Below are 21,874 nucleotides of genomic sequence, written 5' to 3' on the forward strand. Positions count from 1 at the left end.
AATACACGTGTATACAGATATACTCGCACAAACATATGCACATAAGACTATGAAACATGTAAAGATTGTGTTTGGAATTTTTATCAATTTATATAAGTATTAATGTATTTTTTATTGTGGTTCATGGGTATTATTTCTTTTTTAATTACTTATTAAAGCTTATTAATTTTTAATTAAGTTTTGGTATATAAAGGGTGTATTTTAATCTAAATTATTTTTAAAGGATTTTCCAAATTTGTTTTTTTTTTTTTTTTTTTTGCATTCAGTCTATAACCATAAAGTTATTTTTTATTCTTGTATTTTCAATTTTATAATAATGTTCAATTTTTGTGATGGAGTCAGCATGGATTAGGTTGGAGATAATGTAAGTGAAGTGAAATTAATTTTCCTTTCTTATAGACACAGCTGATATTTTTTGTGAACAAGTTCGGAGCATTGTGCATTCATCGACAAGCAATGAACCTTTTCATTGGTATTTCAGTTGTTTTATTTTAATAATGTTAGGCATCAATAAATGAATATTCCCTAAATCTCAGTTTCTTTTGGATATTTTAAAGGAGTTTTAGGAATACATAATACATGCACAACCTTCTATTTGAAAATGAAAACATCGTTGAATTGAACATGAGTCATAGTCATTAGAGAGCAATTAAGCAAGATTCACTGAATTTCAATTTCTTAAGACCCCCTTAAGCTTAAGCCTTAAATTTTAGACGGTTTTTAGGATTAAAATCCTGGAATGGATTTTGATAAAAATTAGGATAAGAATTCTAGACAACGTTTAATTTGGTTATTTTAATTTTCCTAAAGGGTGCAAAACTTAAGTTTAGGAAATAAATTTACCCTTCTTGAAACAGATATTCTTCTGTCCCATCACATAAATTATCAAGTAAAAAAAAAAAAAAAAAAAAAAAAACTGAAAAACTGCCAAATCTATTTTCTAATCCTTTTCTCTTTTTCTTTGTTTTTTTTTTTATACTAATTAAGTTTTTCTTTCTTTTCTTAAAATTCGATTTTTTTCTCTTATTTCTTTTGTTTTTAACTTGACTGATTAAAAGGTTATTTTATATGAATAAAAATATTAACGAAAACATAGGCAAAGGATAACATTTTTTTAGAAAAAGTGTACATTCATATATAATCCTCTTTTTCTTGTTGCACTCAAACTATTCCTATTGTGATTCAGGCTATTTTATGGCCAAATAATGAAAATTAAATAAAACGAATTCTGAATAGAAAAGGCTATAATTTATTCATTTTAAATGTCTCCCCTCACTTTTATGTAGGTGTATCAGTAAGTCATCCGTGAATTGAAATTAGATTTCAGTCCATTGAATCGACTGCTTGTCAACAAATCTTGATTTTAATCATCTTATTTGGAAAAAAAAAATAGAATCACGGTTATTTTCTATACTTAAAATTTGATATATATAATAAACACACACACACACACGCATATATTAGTGCATATTTTAAATTTGTTCTGCTTTATCCTGTTTGAATATGTCCTATATAAAGTGCAATTTATTTTTGTTCATTTCTCATGCATAGCTTTCTTTCAATGATTTTTTAATTGAATAAACTGTTATGTAATATTCTCTGATTGTGTGACGTTTATGAATGTTTCTTCATTGTTTTATGATTAGAATAGTTTACTTATGCTAATTGACTAACTCTGTACTTTTACTAGTATTTTAGTACATCAAACAGCTGTTGGTGTGTAATGGATGAACTTTAAGAAGAGTATAGTATGTCAGTTGAAAAAAAATTTGACTTTTAAACAAATCTAACTCACTAATATGACTCCCAACTCCATGTATAATATTTCTTGCATAAAGGAGAAAGTATATGTAAAACAAAAAAAGGGTAATCTTTTTGTGTATGTATGTATGTATGTATGTGGGGGGGAGTGTACACACTTTATTTGAGCTAGTTTGAGGAGATGAGAGAGAATATTAGATAGAAAACTGTTAAAAGAAGTGCTATATAGGATAGTTTTCTTTTCATTTTTGTAAATAGGCAGAGCTTCCCAAAATGCCCCGGGGGTCTTTTTTATTTTTATTTCTCTCTCTGTAAATATTTTTTATCAAATCCTTTTTTTGTTTTCCAATTTAGAAACCCAAGTATAATTTTGGATAGTTACCCTTCAGCTGTTGTAATTCATTAGCAGCTATTGCAGATATTGTATCTGCAGTCATTATATGGTTATAAAACAAAACAAAAAAACAGTTGTAAATAATTTAGGTGACTGCTGCTTTTTTTTTTTTTTTCAATCAGTTAAAATCTATCACATAACTCAAAATGTCTGTATTTATTTGATAATGCATCTTCGTCTAGTTTGGGATATATATATATATATATATATATATATATATATATATATATATATATGGCGAGAACCAAGAAGAATTAGAAATTTTTTTAAATAAGATTTATTGAGATAATAAAAAGCTCAACAATTTGATGTGGAGCTTATATACAGGAAGAAAAAAGAGAAAAAAAACCCCCCGACAATATAAGATATATACTAATGAATATAAATTTAATCGTTTAAATTTATTACCTAGCGGCTCCTTTCCTGATGAGAAGCATTAGGCTTCGAAATACCTACGTATAAAGAACATATATATCTTTTACTCCTAATGACGTAATCACCCTATTTAATGAACGATTAAATTCATATGCACTAGTATATATTTTTATATTGTTTTTTTTTTTTTTTCATTCTACATATGTAATATATATATATATATATATATATATATATATATATATAGAGAGAGAGAGAGAGAGAGAGAGAGAGATACACTTATCTTATATTGATTGGAGGTGCAACTGTAGTATAAAAAAATCTCTGATAGAAATAAAATTTAATTCATTACTGGTTTGTTTTAATTGATGGAAACTGGAAATCATAAATCAAAATACGTTTTATTTTTGTGGAGAATATGGTATCACGATCCCCAAGAAGAATGAAATATTGATTTTGTAAGAAGAAATGTATTGATGAGAAAAATCGAGAATCAAAGTGAATTAAATTAAAAAAGATAAAGTAAAATTAATATTTGATTTTGGGAAGCCTTATAAAAAATAATTATAACATCTCATCCATTCTTTCAGTGTGATCAAACCAACAAAGTGTTCTGCTCAATACACATCTCTATACTATTCAAATTTATAAAATCTGTTTTATTTTTGTATTTATTTTATTATTTATTTTTGTTTTGTAATGTTTTCACTGAAACTTTTTTTTTCTTTTTTAGTGACCATTACAAGGTGTCACCAATAATAGTGAGTGCAATGCAAAACACTTCCAACACTGCAGGTTCTCCTTTCAAAGAACTCTCGAAGGAACCGTTTGATGAACATATTGCTCAGATCCTTCAGAGAACGATGAGCACACCTTTCATCAAGTAAGAAATCTTTTTTATCTCTCTTTTCTGTTCTTTCTCTTCCTTTCTCTACCCCTTTCTCTCCCTCTCCCTAGATTTCTATTCTCCTCCTCTCCAAATTTCTTTCTCTTTTCCCCCCTTCTATCTCTCTCTTCTCCATAGATCTGCAGCTGTTGTCATAGTCTTCTCTCTCTCTCTCTCTCTCTCTCTCTCTCTCTCTCTCTCTCTCTCTCTCTTTATTGATCTTAAAACAATGCTAAACAGATAAGTGGTTTTTGCTTTGGTCATTTGGAATCATAATTGGTAGTTTAATCAGATGAATATCATTGCTTGATTGTTTTGAATACAATTTTAAAACTATTAGAGAGCTTGTTTGGATTGGTGTGTATGTGTGAGGGGAATAGGAGTTATTTCTACATCAAATGTAAAAGTTTATCTTAGATATAAAAACTCTTAGCCTTCATTAAGCTATGACTTATGCAAAAGATGTTGAGGCAAGCTAATAGCTATGTTTAGAAAAGTAGATTCTAATTGGTACAACACAATCCTCCTTGCTATTAGATATTTCTTTATGATTGTCTCAGTTTTGTTTTATAACCACTTATCAAGGCCAAGAGTCACTTGAGGGTAAGGGTCAATAGGATGGAACAATTGTTAGGCTAAATTGATAAATGCAATGAACTACATGGGACTATTTATGGGTTAACAACAAATACTTATTGAAAGGGCTTGTAAAGAACAAAAGCGATATTTCGCTCACTAATCCACTAGATTTCAAAGTTGGACTCTGTCTAGCGAATTGAGAATGCTCTGAATATATGTGAACTCTATATGTTGAACGAGGTTTGAGTTGGCGTCTTGGATAAAAAAGGAGATACTAATTAATGTTCATTTCATGATAACATTATATTTTTAAAATAAAAAATATAATAACTTCCCATTTAGAGAGAGAGAGAGAGAGAGAGAGAGAGAGAGAGAGAGAGAGAGAGAGAGAGAGAGAGAGAGAGAGAGAGAGAAAGACAGAGCAAAGTTATAAAGATAAATTTAATAAGTTTTAGTCTGTAATTTGCTTTGGTTGTTTTTTTTTTACTTTAGAAAGGAAACTTTATTTTTTATGTAGAGTTTAAAAAAGAATTTAATTTTGAGTCAGAGTTAAAACTATTTATCAATATAGGTATGTGATAATACAGATAATATACAAAAAGACAAACTGATCCTATTAATATAATATCTATTTATTACAATAAAACCGTAGAAAGCATACAATAGAAACATTTTAGATGACTGATTAGAAAACAAAAGAAAGAAAAATGTAATATACATGCAAGTTTTTGTTGTTACATTAACAATATTTTCAGTGATCACATTTGAAATTTATGTCTCTTTTGGGCATCCATATATTCATCTATTTTTTATAATTCAAATTTTAATTTGTTCATATCAATTTTGTTTTTATCTCCAATAATTTATTTTTTCTGAAATTCTTATGAAAATCTCAATATTGGTCTTGTGTGGGTGCGTATATATATATATATATATATATATATATATTAAATCTCAAATATATTTTTACTTGAAAGTTCTTTTTTTAAAACTTTATTTGGCAAACTTTGCTCTGTCTTTTTCTTTCTCTCTCTCTCTAAATAGGAAGTTATTATATTTTTTATTTTAAAACTATAATTTCATCATTTATTTATAATTTTTAAGTTTTCATTTTTTTACATTTTTGTCTTAAAAGTGACTAAATTAAAAAAAAATTTTTTTTAAACATATGAAATAAAAATAAACTGAAAAATCAAAAACTTTCTTTCTCAATGGACAATATTTTCAACAAATTATTTCGGGTTTTGACTTGCCGCAAGCTGTTCTCAGTCTGTAGACATAAGCAAATTCAGCAATGACCCCTCAACTGTAATTAATGTGTTAAAAAGGAGAAGAAAACTATTACAGTGGAATCAGGATGTTTAAAAATGATGATGTAATTTGAGATATCTGTCCTCCGCCTCCCCATCTTCTTCCACTGTAGATTCCTTCATGGACAGAAACTTATCAAAATGATGCTAACAATGTCAGTCTTAGTCAACATCTTAGAGATTTTGAAACTGTTTGAATGACCTAAAAAATCTTTTTATTGATAACAGATGTTATTATTTGTTGTTCAGACATTTCCCATTAAGACAAAACAAACTTTCATGTTATTCAGACTACTGTTCTCATCTTGAGTGGTATTTTTAGAACGTTTTGGCTGATGTCACCTCCGACCTTCTCCTGATGTTTCTTGTCAAACTTGGGAACTGCACAGAATTTCAAACAGAACCCTTTATTTAATCCATGGGGGTAGGTTGTTCTCGTTCCATCAACCGTGACTGAATAGAAAGTAATTTATAAATGTATTTTTAGTATTGCCAACACTGAAGATTGAACCTTCACCCTTCAGAAGAGTGTTAGAACTGAATTTCTATCTACTAGTTTATCCGTTATACCATGGGTCCTTGCAGATGAATAAAGTACAAAGTAAAATTCAGTTGTAAATGACACTTCTGGAGGTTGAAAGTTCAATCTTAAGTGCAGGCGATACTCAGAATACAATTGCAAATTACTAGTGACTTTAACAAGAACGTGCTACCTCTGTGAATTTATTAAAGGGTTCCATTCAAAATTCCATACAGATTCTCAAGTTCAACATTTTGTCCAAAAATCTTTGAGTTGAAAGTGTAAATAATTTATACATATATCATCATCATCATTATTATTATTATTTGCTACGCCACTTTGGTAATTTCCTGTTTCTGACTGTTGTCTCAATTCAACCCTTAAAAGATGCGCAAAACATTTACAGCATGAACACATCTCAAAATTAACATTGTGTTGCTCGAGCAAATGCTTACGTATAAAATCCTGTATCATGTGGCTTATTTGAATGAGTATTCTCATCTGTTGTTATTTCCACGTTTCGCCTAATGTAACCTCTGTAGATTATGACTGATAATCTCAAATTTAACAGATTAAGTATGGAATTCTTTTGCATTTACTACAATTCATTTGCAGTTGTGGGCAATTCTAAAAGAAAGCTTTGGTTTTAGGGCATCCATTCCATTGAAATAGTGACTTGCACCAAATTTAGCATACAGATTAAGTGTTATAGGAGGATGCAAGTTATAATACTATTAATAATAAACACTTACAGGCAACAATGAGCACCTTGCCATTCAACTACACGCATAGGTTGTCCTCTATAAATCTGACCATATCACAGTAGCTCCTACCACTTCAGTGGAAATATATTTTCTTTGGATGCAAACAAAAGTAAACAAACAGAAACAAATAAAAGAACTATTAAGCAGAATTGTATAGCACACAGAACCCTTGGCATGTCAAGTGTGGCAGAAGGAATCAAAAATATAATGCTGTTAATGTCCAAAATATAATGCTGTTAATATCCAAAATATTATGCTGTTAATATCCAAAAATATAATGCTGTTAACATCCAAAATATAATCCTGTTAATATCAATAATATAATGCTGTTTATATCTAAAATATAATCCTGTTAATATCAATAATATAATGCTGTTTATATCTAAAATATAATGGTGTTGATATCCAAAATATAATGCTTTTAACATCCAAAATATGATGCTGTTAATATCGACAATATAATGCTGTTAATATCCAAAATATTATGCCGTTAATATCACAAATATAATGTCGTTAATATCCAAAATATAATGCTGTTAATATCCAAAATATAATGCTGTTAATATCCAAAATATAATGCCGTTAATGTCTAAAATATAATGCCGTTAATATCAAAAATAGAATGCTATTAATATGAATAATATCATGTTGTTAATATCCAAAATATAATGCTGTTATTATCCAAAATATAATGCCGTTAATATCCAAAATATAATACCGTAAATATCCAAAATATAATGCTGTTAATATCCAAAATATAATGTTAATATCACAAAATATAATGTTAATATCAATAATATAATGCTGTTTATCTCTATATAAATAAAATGAACTCATTTTGTCTCGTCGGATTTTGACCTTAATAGGATTAAAAATCAAGACATTTCATGCAAATATAATATGTACAAACGGCAGAACAATATCTGAGGTGTGTTATAGGCTTATTATTTCTCAAATTCCTCGATAATCTTAGATTTCTATACTTTTTCTGCTGAGAAGTCACGGCCAAAATCGGTTAAGATCAATGGAAGATGTTTTTTTTTGTTTGTTTTTTTTTCACACTTTATTTTCCTACTTTTACTCATGACTCCGGATTTGATCCTTCCTACTTACCTACCATAACATTTTTTAAAACTCTCCCCCCCCCCACCGTCCCAGAAACAAACACTCGGGCAACGCCGGGTACCCCCGCTAGTATCTAAAATATAATGCTGTTATAATCCAAAATATAATGCTGTTAATATCCAAAATAGAATGCTTCTAATATAAATAATATAATGCTGTTAATATCCAAAATATAGTGCTGTTAATATCCAAATTACAATACCGTTAATGTCCAAAATAATATGCCGTTAATATACAAAATAAATTCTGTTAATATCAAAAATATTATGTTGTTAATATCCAAAATACAATGCTGTTAATATCAATAATATAATTTTGTTAATATCAATAATATAATTCTGTTAATATCAATAATATAGTGCCGTTAATATGAAAAATATAATGCTTTTAATATCAAAAATAAAATGCTGTTTATATCCAAAATATAATCCTGTCAATATCAATAATATAATCGCGTTTATATCCAAAATATTATGCTGTTAATATCCAATATATAATGCTGTTAATATCCAAAATATAATACCGTTAATATACAAGTTATAATGGCGTCAATATCCAAAATATAATGCCGTTAATATCTAAAATATAATGCCGTTAATATCTAAAATATAATGCCGTTAATATCTCAAATATAATGCCGTTAATATCCAAAGCATAATGCTGTTTACATCCAAAATATAATGATGTTAATATCCAAAATATAATGCTGTTAATATCCAAAATATAATGCTTTCAATATCCAAAATACGATACTGTTTATATCCAAAATATAATGCTTTTAATATCAATAATATAATTCTGTTAATATCCAAAATATAATGATGTTCATATTACAAAATATAATGCTGTTAATATCAATAATATAATTCTCTTAATATCCGAACTATAATGCCGTTAATATCCAAAGTATGCTGTTAATATCCAAAATATAATGCTGTTAATATCCAAAATATAATGCTGTTAATATCCAAAATATAATGCTGTTAATATCCATCATATAATACCGTTAATATTCAACATATAATACCGTTAATATTCAACATATAATACCGTTAATATTCAACATATAATGCTGTTACTATCCAAAATATAATGTCGTTAATATCCAAAGAGAAGTCTTCTAATATCAATAATATAATTCTGTTAATATCCAAAATACGATGGTGTTTATATCCAAAATACAATGCTGTTAATATCAATAATATAATTGTGTTAACATCAATAATATAATTCTGTTAACATCAATAATATAATTCTGTTAACATCAATAATATAATTCTGTTAACATCAATAATATAACTCTGTTAACATCAATAATATATTTCTGTTAATATCCAAAATGTAGTGCTGTTAATGTCAAAAATAAAACGCTATTTATATCCAAAATATAATCCTGTCAATATCAATAATATAATCGCGTTTATATCCAAAATATAATGCCGTTAATATCTAAAATATAATGCCGTTAATATCTAAAATATAATGCCGTTAATATCTCAAATATAATGCCGTTAATATCCAAAGCATAATGCTGTTTACATCCAAAATATAATGATGTTAATATCCAAAATATAATGATGTTAATATCCAAAATATAATGCTGTTAATATCCAAAATATAATGCTTTCAATATCCAAAATACGATACTGTTTATATCCAAAATATAATGCTTTTAATATCAATAATATAATTCTGTTAATATCCAAAATATAATGATGTTCATATTACAAAATATAATGCTGTTAATATCAATAATATAATTCTCTTAATATCCGAACTATAATGCCGTTAATATCCAAAGTATGCTGTTAATATCCAAAACATAATGCTGTTAATATCCAAAATATAATGCTGTTAATATCCAAAATATAATGCTGTTAATATCCATCATATAATACCGTTAATATTCAACATATAATACCGTTAATATTCAACATATAATACCGTTAATATTCAACATATAATACCGTTAATATTCAACATATAATACCGTTAATATTCAACATATAATGCTGTTACTATCCAAAATATAATGTCGTTAATATCCAAAGAGAAGTCTTCTAATATCAATAATATAATTCTGTTAATATCCAAAATACGATGGTGTTTATATCCAAAATACAATGCTGTTAATATCAATAATATAATTGTGTTAACATCAATAATATAATTCTGTTAACATCAATAATATAATTCTGTTAACATCAATAATATAATTCTGTTAACATCAATAATATAACTCTGTTAACATCAATAATATATTTCTGTTAATATCCAAAATGTAGTGCTGTTAATGTCAAAAATAAAACGCTATTTATATCCAAAATATAATCCTGTCAATATCAATAATATAATCGCGTTTATATCCAAAATATAATGCCATTAATATACAAAATATAATGCCGTTAATATACAAAATATAATGACGTCAATATCAAAAATATAATTCCGTTAATATCCAAAACATAATGCTGTTTACATCCAAAATACAATGCTGTTTACATTCAAAATAGAATGCTGTTTATATCCAAAATAGAATGCTGTTAATATCCAAAATATAATGCTGTTAATATCCGAAATATAATGCTGTTAATATCCAAAATATAATGCTTTCAATATCCAAAAGACAATGCTGTTTATATCCAAAATACGATAGTGTTTATATCCAAAATATAATGCTTTTAATATAAATAATATAATGCTGTTAATATCAATAACATAACTCTGTTAATATCCAAAATATAATGAAGTTCATATCCAAAATATAATGTGTTAATATCAATAATATAACTCTGTTAATATACGAAATATAATGCCGTAATATCCAAAATATAATGCTGTTAATATCCAAAATATAATGCTGTTAATATCACAAAATATAATGCTGTTAATATCCAAAATATAATGCTATTAACATAAAAAATATAATGCTGTTAATCTCCAATATATTATGTTGTTTATATCCAAAATATAATGCAGTTAATCTACAAAATATAATGCTGTTAATATCCAAATTATAATGCCGTTAATATCTAAAATAGAATACTGTTAATATGAATAATATCATGCTGATAATATCCAAAATATAATACCGTTTATATCGAAAATATAATGCCGTTAATATCAAGAATATAATGCCGTCAATATTCAAAATACAATGCTGTTAATATCCAAAATATAATGCTGTTAATATCCAAAATATAATGCTGTTAATCTCCAATATATAATGCTATTAATCTCTAATATATTATGCTGTTTATATCCAAAATATAATGCTGTTAATATCCAAAATATAATGCTGTTGATATCCAAAATATAATACTGTTGATATCCAAAATATAATACTGTTGATATCCAAAATATAATACTGTTATTATCCAAAATATAATATTGTTGATATCCAAAATATAATACTGTTGATATCCAAAATATAATACTGTTTATATCAAAAATATAATACTGTTGATATCCAATATACAATGTTCTTTATATCAAAAATACAATGTTGTTTATATCCAAAATATAGAGCTGTTAATATAAAAATATTATAATTCTGTTTATATCCAGAATATAATGCTGTTATTATCAATATTATAATACTGTTAAAATCCACGATACAATGCTGTTAATATATAAAATATAATTCCGTTAATATCCAAAATATAATGCCGTAAGTATCCAAAATATAATGGCGTTAGTCTCCAAAATATAATGCCGTTACTATCCATAATATTATGCTGTTAATATCAAACAATGTTATGCTGTTAATATCAAAAAATGTTATGCTGTTAATATCAAAAAATATTATGCTGTTAATATCAATAATATAATGCTGTTAATATCAAAAATATGATGCTAATTATATACAAAATATAATGTTGTTAATATCCAAAATATAATGCTGTTAATATCCAAAATATAATGCTGTTAATATCCAAAATATAATGCTGTTAATATCCAAAATATAATGCTGTTAATATCCAAAATATAATGCTGATAATATCCAAAATACAATAGTTTTTATATCAAAAATATAATCCTGTTAATATCAATAATATAATTCCGTTAATATCTAAAATATAGTGCCGTTAATATCCAAAACATAATGCTGTTAATATCAAAAATAAACTTCTGTTTATATCCAAAATATAATCCTGTTAATATCAATAATATAATCCCATTTATATGCAAAATATAATGCTGTTAATATCCAAAATATAATGCTGTTAATATCCAAAATATAATGCTGTTTATATCCAAAATATAATGCTGTTTATATCCAAAATATAATGCTGTTAATTTTCAAAATATAATCCTGTTCATATCCAAAATATAATGGCGTCAACATCTAAAATATAATGGCGTCAATATCCAAAATATAATGGCGTCAATATCCAAAATATAATGGCGTCAATATCCAAAATATAATGGCGTCAATATCCAAAATATAGTGCCGTTAATATCCAAAACATAATGCCGTTAATATCCAAAACATAATGCCGTTATTATCCAAAACATAATGCCGTTATTATCAAAAACATAATGTTGTTAATATCCAAAATATAATGCTTTTAATATCACAAAATACAATGCTGTTAATATCCAAAATATGATGGTGTTTATATCCAAAATATAATGCTTTTAATATGAATAATATAATTCTGTTAATATCCAAAATATGATGCTGTTAATATCAATATTATAATTCTGTTAATATAAAAAATATAATGATGGTCATATCAATAATATAATGCTGGTAATATCAATAATATAATTCTGATAGTATACAAATCATAATGATGTTCATATCCAAAATATAATGTTGTTAATATCAATAATATAATTTTGTTAATATCGAAAATATAATGCCGTTAATATCCAAAATACAATGCTGTTAATATCCAAAGTACAATGCTGTTAATATCCAAAGTACAATGCTGTTAATATCCAAAGTACAATGCTGTTAATATCCAAAGTACAATGCTGTTAATATCCAAAGTACAATGCTGTAAATATCCAAAGTACAATGCTGTAAATATCCAAAGTACAATGCTGTAAATATCCAAAGTACAATGCTGTAAATATCCAAAGTACAATGCTGTAAATATCCAAAGTACAATGCTGTAAATATCCAAAGTACGATGCTGTAAATATCCAAAGTACGATGCTGTAAATATCCAAAGTACGATGCTGTAAATATCCAAAGTACGATGCTGTAAATATCCAAAGTACGATGCTGTTAATATCCAAAGTACGATGCTGTAAATATCCAAAGTACGATGCTGTTAATATCCAAAGTACGATGCTGTTAATATCCAAAGTACAATGCTGTTAATATCCAAAGTACAATGCTGTTAATATCCAAAGTACAATGCTGTTAATATCCAAAGTACAATGCTGTTAATATCCAAAGTACAATGCTGTTAATATCCAAAGTACAATGCTGTTAATATCCAAAGTACAATGCTGTTAATATCCAAAGTACAATGCTGTTAATATCCAAAGTACAATGCTGTTAATATCCAAAGTACAATGCTGTTAATATCCAAAGTACAATGCTGTAAATATCCAAAGTACAATGCTGTAAATATCCAAAGTACAATGCTGTAAATATCCAAAGTACAATGCTGTAAATATCCAAAGTACAATGCTGTAAATATCCAAAGTACAATGCTGTTAATATCCAAAGTACAATGCTGTTAATATCCAAAGTACAATGCTGTTAATATCCAAAGTACAATGCTGTTAATATCCAAAGTACGATGCTGTTAATATCCAAAGTACGATGCTGTTAATATCCAAAGTACAATGCTGTTAATATCCAAAGTACAATGCTGTTAATATCCAAAGTACAATGCTGTTAATATCCAAAGTACAATGCTGTTAATATCCAAAGTACAATGCTGTTAATATCCAAAGTACAATGCTGTTAATATCCAAAGTACAATGCTGTTAATATCCAAAGTACAATGCTGTTAATATCCAAAGTACAATGCTGTTAATATCCAAAGTACAATGCTGTTAATATCCAAAGTACAATGCTGTTAATATCCAAAGTACAATGCTGTTAATATCCAAAGTACAATGCTGTTAATATCCAAAGTACAATGCTGTTAATATCCAAAGTACAATGCTGTTAATATCCAAAGTACAATGCTGTTAATATCCAAAGTACAATGCTGTTAATATCCAAAGTACAATGCTGTTAATATCCAAAGTACAATGCTGTTAATATCCAAAGTACAATGCTGTTAATATCCAAAGTACAATGCTGTTAATATCCAAAGTACAATGCTGTTAATATCCAAAGTACAATGCTGTTAATATCCAAAGTACAATGCTGTTAATATCCAAAGTACAATGCTGTTAATATCCAAAGTACAATGCTGTTAATATCCAAAGTACAATGCTGTTAATATCCAAAGTACAATGCTGTTAATATCCAAAGTACAATGCTGTTAATATCCAAAGTACAATGCTGTTAATATCCAAAGTACAATGCTGTTAATATCCAAAGTACAATGCTGTTAATATCCAAAGTACAATGCTGTTAATATCCAAAGTACAATGCTGTTAATATCCAAAGTACAATGCTGTTAATATCCAAAGTACAATGCTGTTAATATCCAAAGTACAATGCTGTTAATATCCAAAGTACAATGCTGTTAATATCCAAAGTACAATGCTGTTAATATCCAAAGTACAATGCTGTTAATATCAATAATATAATTCTTTTAAAATCCAAAATACAATGCTGTTAATTTATCAAATATGATTCTGTTGATATCAATAATATAATTCTGTTGATATCAATAATATGATTCTGTTGATATCAATAATATGATTCTGTTGATATCAATAATATGATTCTGTTGATATCAATAATATGATTCTGTTGATATCAATAATATAATTCTGTTAATATCAATAATATACTTCTGTTAATATCAATAATATACTTCTGTTATGATACAAAATATTATGCCGTTAATATCCAAAATATAATGCCGTTAGTATCCAACATATAATGACGTTAGTATCCAAAATATAATGCCGTTACTATCCAAAATATTATGCTGTTAATATCCAAAATATAATGCTGTTAATATCCAAAATATAATGCTGTTAATATCCAAAATATAATGCTGTTAATATCCAAAATATAATGCTGTTAATATCCAAAATATAATGCTAATTATATCCAAAATATAATGCTGATAATATCCAAAATATAATGCTGTTAATATTTATAATATAATGCTGTAAATATCCAAAATACAATGCTTTTTATATCAAAAATAAAATGCTGTTCATATCAATAATATAATTCTGGTAATATCCAAAATATATTGATGTTTATATCCAAAATATAATTTTGTTAATATTCAGAATATAATGCCGTTAATATCCAAAATACAATGCTGTTAATATCAATAATATAATGCTGTTAATATTAAAAATGTTATGCCGTTAATATCAATAATATAATGCTGATAATATCATTAATATAATGCTATAAATATCCAAAATATAAATCTGTAAATATCAAAAATATAATGCTGTAAATATCCAAAATATAATGCTGTTAATATTAAAAATAATATGCTGGTTATATCCAAAATATAATCTTGTTAATATCAATAATATAATCGCGTTTATATCCAAAATATAATGCTGTTAATATCAATAATATAAGTCTGTTAATATCCAAAATATGATGCTGTTCATATCCAAAATATAATGTTGTTAATATCCAAAATACAATGCTGTTAATATCCAATGTTAATCTCGAAAATATGATGCTGTTGATCTCGAAAAAATAATGCTGTTAATCTCGAAAATATAATGCTGTTAATCTCGAAAATATAATGCTGTTAATCTCGAAAATATAATGCTGTTAATCTCGAAAATATAATGCTGTTTATATCAAAAATATAGTGCTGTTTATATAAAAAATATAATGCTGTTTATATAAAAAATATAATGGTGGTAATATCAAAAATATAATACCGATGATATCCAAAATACAATGCTGTTAATATCCAAAATACAATGCTGTTAATATTAATATAATTCTCTTAATATCCAAAATATAAAGCTGTTAATATAAATATTATAATTCTGTTAATATCAAAAATACAATGCCGTTAATATATAAAATATAATTCTGTTAATACATAAAATATAATTCTGTTTATATATAAAATATAATTCTGTTAATATATAAAATATAATTCTGTTAATATCGAATATATAATGCCGTCAATATCGAATATATAATACCGTTAATATCGAACATATAATGCCGTTAGTATCAAAAATATTATGCTGTTAATATCAATAATATAATGCTGTTAATATCCAACATATTATGCTGAGTATATCGTAAATATAATGTTGTTAATATCAAAATATAATGCTGTTAATATCAATAATATAATTCTGTTAATATCCGAAATATAATGCTGTTAATATCCAAAATATAATGCTGTTAATATCCAAAATATAATGTTGTTAATCTCCAAAATATAATGCTGTTAATATCCAAAATATAATGCTGTTAATCTCCAAAATATAATGCTGTTAATCTCCAAAATATAATGCTGTTAATCTCCAAAATATAATGCCGTTAATCTCCAAAATATAATGCGGTTAATATCCAAAATATTATGCGGTTAATATCCAAAATATTATGCTGTTAATATCCAAAATATTATGCTGTTAATATCCAAAATATTATGCTGTTAATATCAAAAATATTATGCCGTTAATATCAAAGATATAATGCCGTTAATATCAAAGATTGTATGCTGTTAATATAAAAAATATAATACTGTTAATATCAGACATATAATGCTGTTGATATCCAAAATATAATGCTGCTTATATTCAAAATATACTGTTAATATCAAACATCTAATACTGTTAATATCAAACATCTAATACTGTTAATATCCAAAATATGATGATGTTTATATCCAAAATAAAATGCTGTTAGTATAAAAACATAATGTGTTTTATATCCAAAATGTAATGCTTTTAATATCCAAAATATAATCCTGTTAATATCAATAATACAATGCTGTTAATATCAATAGTATAATTCTGGTTAAATTTGTAAGAAGCATCGCAGGAATGTCATATAAGGTAGCACTGAAGTGATCCAAATTATAATACAAGTTTCTGCTGCTATCAATAATAACTAACTTTAAAGCTGGTATATATTAACTTTCAAATCGATTTTAAAATACAACTTTGATCAAATTTAACTTTTATTCTCTTTACATTATTTGCTGTATAACTATTTATTATCAATCGTGATTTAGTATCTGACTGAAACTATACTATTACTTTCATGAGGGTACTATTGTATCATAGTTTTATGCTCAATGTAGTTACTATATACTATTTCAGACTAATCTCAATTCTTTCAATGCACGATTCTGGTAGTATCCGTTCTGTGGTTATGAGATCATGTTCCCAGGCATTGTTTTTTTTATGGTGGGGGGGGGATTAGTATCTGTTCTATTGTCATGATACAGGCGATTATCACAGGAACTACCTTCTCCTTTAGGGCATAGTGTAATGTTTGTTCTGTTGTCCTGAGACAGCCCCTAGAAGCACTGTCTCAGGACAACAGAACAACCCATTCTAAACATAGTAAGGAAGGCTTTTTAACAATGTAATTTGAATATGCTACCTTAAAAAATAGCACTACCTGTATTCTGCATTGCAGAAATCCCTAGATGCAAGAATGCCTTATTCTCTTGTGCTGCTAGATTTTGAAATTCTTTCTGCTTCCCTGAGTGTACTGACATGCAGAAGTTTATATGTAATGTAAACGAACATTGCTGTCATTTCCCTACATCGTGCCCTTGTAAAGATGGTTCTAAATAGTAATCTCTTACGTTCCAAGTGGCAGTATACCTCGTTTGCGAGTGAACAAGAGTATTCAAAAAAATGTTCATTGGTCATATCATATTCCTTGGCTAGCAAAAATATGAGAGCATATATTTGTTTGTTTATAAATGTCACATTAAAAAAATTTTTATCTATTAATTCTATAATATAAATAGTAAAAACAAAAACCCCAAAAACATAGAAACTGTAGTTTTACTTTGCTTTTTAACTTTTTTCAGGAGCAGCAAAGCAATGCAAATAAGCCAGGAAGAATGCTACATGCTTTTGATTAGAAGTACCAAAGTTTTCAGAGAGCAATATATCCAGAAGCAAGACTTGGCCATGGAAGAATTCAAGCGAAGGTATGATTGTTTTTACATTCGTTGTTAGTTACTTTTATATCTTTTTTTCTCCTTTTTAAATGTATTTCTTGCACACATAAACAGTACTTGTCATAAATTCTCATCCCATCACCTCCTAATAACAAAGCTTTACTATGCTTAAATACATCTGTTAGTCACAACTTTTTTGTTTTTACTTCAAAGTCATCACTTATCAAAGCCGGAAGATCACTCAAGAATGAGGGTTAAGTGTTAGGTAGTTGGTGAGAACTCAGTCATGATCAGTAATGGTAGAACTTGGGTAGAGCTTAGTTATTGAAGACAACAGGTCAACAAAAACTTATTTACATAGCATCTGAAAAGGACCAAGTTATAGTCAGCATGGAAGCAGCTTCAGGGTATCGTGTTCTACAGATGGACAGTTCTAGAAACTCTGGCTGTTGAATTTACGTTTAGATTTACACACAGGTAGAGAGCAAGGGAAATTATCTGGTTGTTGTTGTTGTAGCTAAACGAGTACTTGTTATAAACGTTTTGGGGGGCATGGAAGTTTTTTTGGACATGTTTTCAAGTGAGACTTTTGTTTGACAAATAACAACATAACAGGAGGCCACTAATTACCAATAAGCATTATGCACTGAAAGGTAATTTACAGTTAAATATGATATATTGAAAAGGAGTATTATATTCTGAAGAATCATGTAAAGGGAATATTCATACTCTCTAAAGTCTAAAATAATATGCTAAACAATTGTATCACTTGATGTATTAATTTTTTTGCTAATTGTCAGAAATTCACTAAAAAACAAATTTACACCAACTTTGTTTCTGTTTTTCAATGCGATTTGGCTTACATTAATTGGATAAAGGGTGGTGAGTTCTCTCTTACTATATGTTCTGTTATTTTGCAATAGAAATGAGTTGTCTGTCCTCATTTGAAAACTGAAGAAATTTAAATTTACATTGCAAGAATTTTACATGATTTCAAGACTGATTTTATTTGGGAGTAGGGGATCATGAAATCTTTAAGTAAATGAAACAAATAGTATCTAATATGTAAAAAGCAAATGTCTATATCCAGCTAAATGTAAAATAAAAAAAAAATCTATAAAACAAATACCCACAAAGTTGGTATATTCTTAATCTGCATTGCCTTGGATGAATAATATCTAAAATATAGAAATAAAAAATTTATTCTTTGGCCCCTAAACTGGAATAGATTGAGTCATGGAGAGAGGGAGTGGGGGGGCGTTTCCAGCCTGGACTAAATTGAAGTAATTTTGATTTTTAATTACGAAGTTACTTCCCTTATTCTAAGAAGAATCAAAATAAGAGTTATCCATGTGAGCGTGTACATCCATAGAGAGGAATAGGCAGAGAAGAAATAGGGGTGGGAAGAAGGAAAGGGAAAAACAATGGAGGGGAAAACAGAAAGAGAGAGATGGGTAAAGAGATAGAAATTTTTATAGAAATATATTGCATTTTTACCCCAGGCAACACTGGATAGCTCTGTTAGCAAGATTATAATGGGTGGATGATAATTCGTCAGAACTTCCATCTAAATCTTAATAAAATTGTTCATCTCTGTGACTTCATGCATTATTTTTATCTTATTATTATGAATCAATTATTTAAATAAAAAATGCTATAATGTAAAGTACTACTAAAATATTTAAAAGGGGAAAAAAAATTTTAAGTAATATAATTACAAAATTAAATAATTAAATTCACCAGAATCCAGTTTGGTTTCTTCATGACACACAAACCATTTTGATCTCTGGCTTTAAAACTTAAAGATTTTGAGCACATCCTCATGTATTAGAAGATTGAAAACTTTAGAAACTATTTAAAGCCAATAGAAATTAAATAGAAATTAAAACTATTGCTATAACTAAATTAGTTATAGTATTATAACAGTTTGGTTTAATTATTATTTTACTGACTATACTGTAATAATTAAATTTAACTTTCCAAATCTGTCTTTTTTGAAAAAATAAAATCTTTAGTTAATAAAAAAAAAATGGTACTTTTGTTCCAATGAACATAGAAATATTCTTGGGTATTGCCAGGTAGGGACAGCTTGCATTTAATAAACTTCTTATAAGGTTTTTCATCATATTTGGGTGAGAGACATTTACATTTTCTTTTGCTCATTATTCATTTTTTTGTTTGTGAAATTTTGAAATAAGGAATTATAATTTTAATTATTCGTATTACCCGGACTATTGTTCTCAACTTCAGTATAACACTCAAATAACAAATTGAGTGAGAATAACACTTAAGATGAGAACAGCAGACCAGATAATGAAAATAATAAAACTTAATTTCTTTGTTCTTCAATGTTTACTTTGTAATCATTTCTTCTATTTTATTTGAAAAGGGTGTATTCCTTTTATTTTATATTCTAAGGTTTAATTTTTTTAATTTATTTTTGTTTTTAAATACTGTCATTATCTATTTTGAAAACATTTTTAAACTGGATTAAAAAAAAGTTTTAAAAATTAATGTCTTTTCAGAAATGAAATCTATTTGTAGTTGTAAGCATGTTCAAGTATTCTTATAACATGGATGTTGCATAATCATTCAGACTTAGCAGAGATATTTCAGCTGCCTTAATGTTATCCACTAGTAAATATATCATCGGAAAGAAGAGCAACAAAACTATACTCATGACAAGTAAAGGGCCGACTACTACACGAGAATAACACAGACCAATTTAGACATTTGGGTACTTGTATGGAAGGATTGAGCTCTTTATTCCTATTTAATGTTCGGCTGAGAAATAAATTCATCAAAGGCTTTGAAGTCTCTTGTGCATCTAAAGTTATCTAAAGTTTGATAATTCAATTCTATTTATTGCACATAACACTCTTCTTTGAAGATGCAACAATAAGAGTAAAAATGTATATCTTAAGAGGGGGGGGTGTATAATTGTAGATCCAACCAGCGCTTTGTCTGCTTAGAATATCATCCAGATTGACACAGGCAGAAGGTATTTTTATTGAAACTTTTCGATTAAATCATTTCATTTTGGAATTGGAAGATGTACTAGAAAAATCTTTCTTCAAAATATTAACAATGAACCGGATTTTATTAAATGAAACACGAATAATCTTGTTTTGAAGGTAATTTAATATTTAATACACCTAATAGAATTGAGGAGGACTAAAAAAAGAAAAGTCTTGGGTTATACAAATGCAAGTTCTAGCACTCAAAGACTTGCTTTAATCACACTCGAGTTAAAATTAATTTAAAAGATAATCTGAGGATTTTTCAAAATGATAAAAGTTTTTGAACTTTAGTAAATAATTGAAATAATTGGGTTCTCCCTCACTGTCTCTTATAATCTCTTTTTAACTCTCTCTCACACTCTCAACCTTTTTTTATCTTTCTTTTTCTCTAACTCATATTTTTTCTCTTTCTCTCTTTTGTTCTCTCTCTTTCTTTCTTTTGCTCTCGCTCACTTTTGCTCTCTCTCTCTCTCTCTCTCTCTCTCTCTCTTGCTCAACTATTTTATGCCTTTATAACAACGGCTACAATATATGTCGGTTGAAGTACCTGCTTTTACCAAGTTAAAGATTGTAACGATAATTTAAAAAATAATGCACCCTATATCTATTATTATTATTATTATTGGCTCACATGGAGCTTTCACACAAGTCAACAAACGATCTGATTGGAAACCTGTGGTGTTCTCTGGAGGCTGAGTGACAACAAGTCTCCCCAGACGTCCAATTCTCTCTAACTCCTTCGATAGCATTTACAAATGAATCTGCATCATCGCAACAGCCTCTTACCATTGATTTCTTGCCGGCAGTGGCCATTGGTTTATACTGGAATTTGAGTGGCACTAAGCCTCCCCAAAGTCACAGTTCTCTTTGCGCTTGTCCAACCGAGGTCTGGCTGGCGCTCTCTCCTC

The 21,874-nt window shown here is 27.2% G+C and overlaps 1 protein-coding gene across 2 annotated transcripts in view; it reads left to right on the plus strand.

Annotated features, from left to right (window-relative positions):
• Positions 1-21,874, plus strand: part of LOC145280053 (nucleoporin 88-like) — a 910,024-nt gene that overhangs the window by 814,340 nt on the left and 73,810 nt on the right. For both annotated transcript variants that reach the window (XM_080131737.1, XM_080131747.1), the window contains exons 10-11: positions 3,264-3,413; positions 17,854-17,976. In XM_080131737.1, coding sequence (XP_079987863.1) covers positions 3,264-3,413; positions 17,854-17,976 — 273 coding nt within the window. The remainder of the gene's footprint in view (positions 1-3,263; positions 3,414-17,853; positions 17,977-21,874) is intronic.

Source organism: Euprymna scolopes, chromosome 1 (assembly GCF_053919585.1).
Source record: "Euprymna scolopes isolate OS-2025 chromosome 1, ASM5391958v1, whole genome shotgun sequence".
NCBI lineage: Eukaryota > Metazoa > Mollusca > Cephalopoda > Sepiida > Sepiolidae > Euprymna > Euprymna scolopes.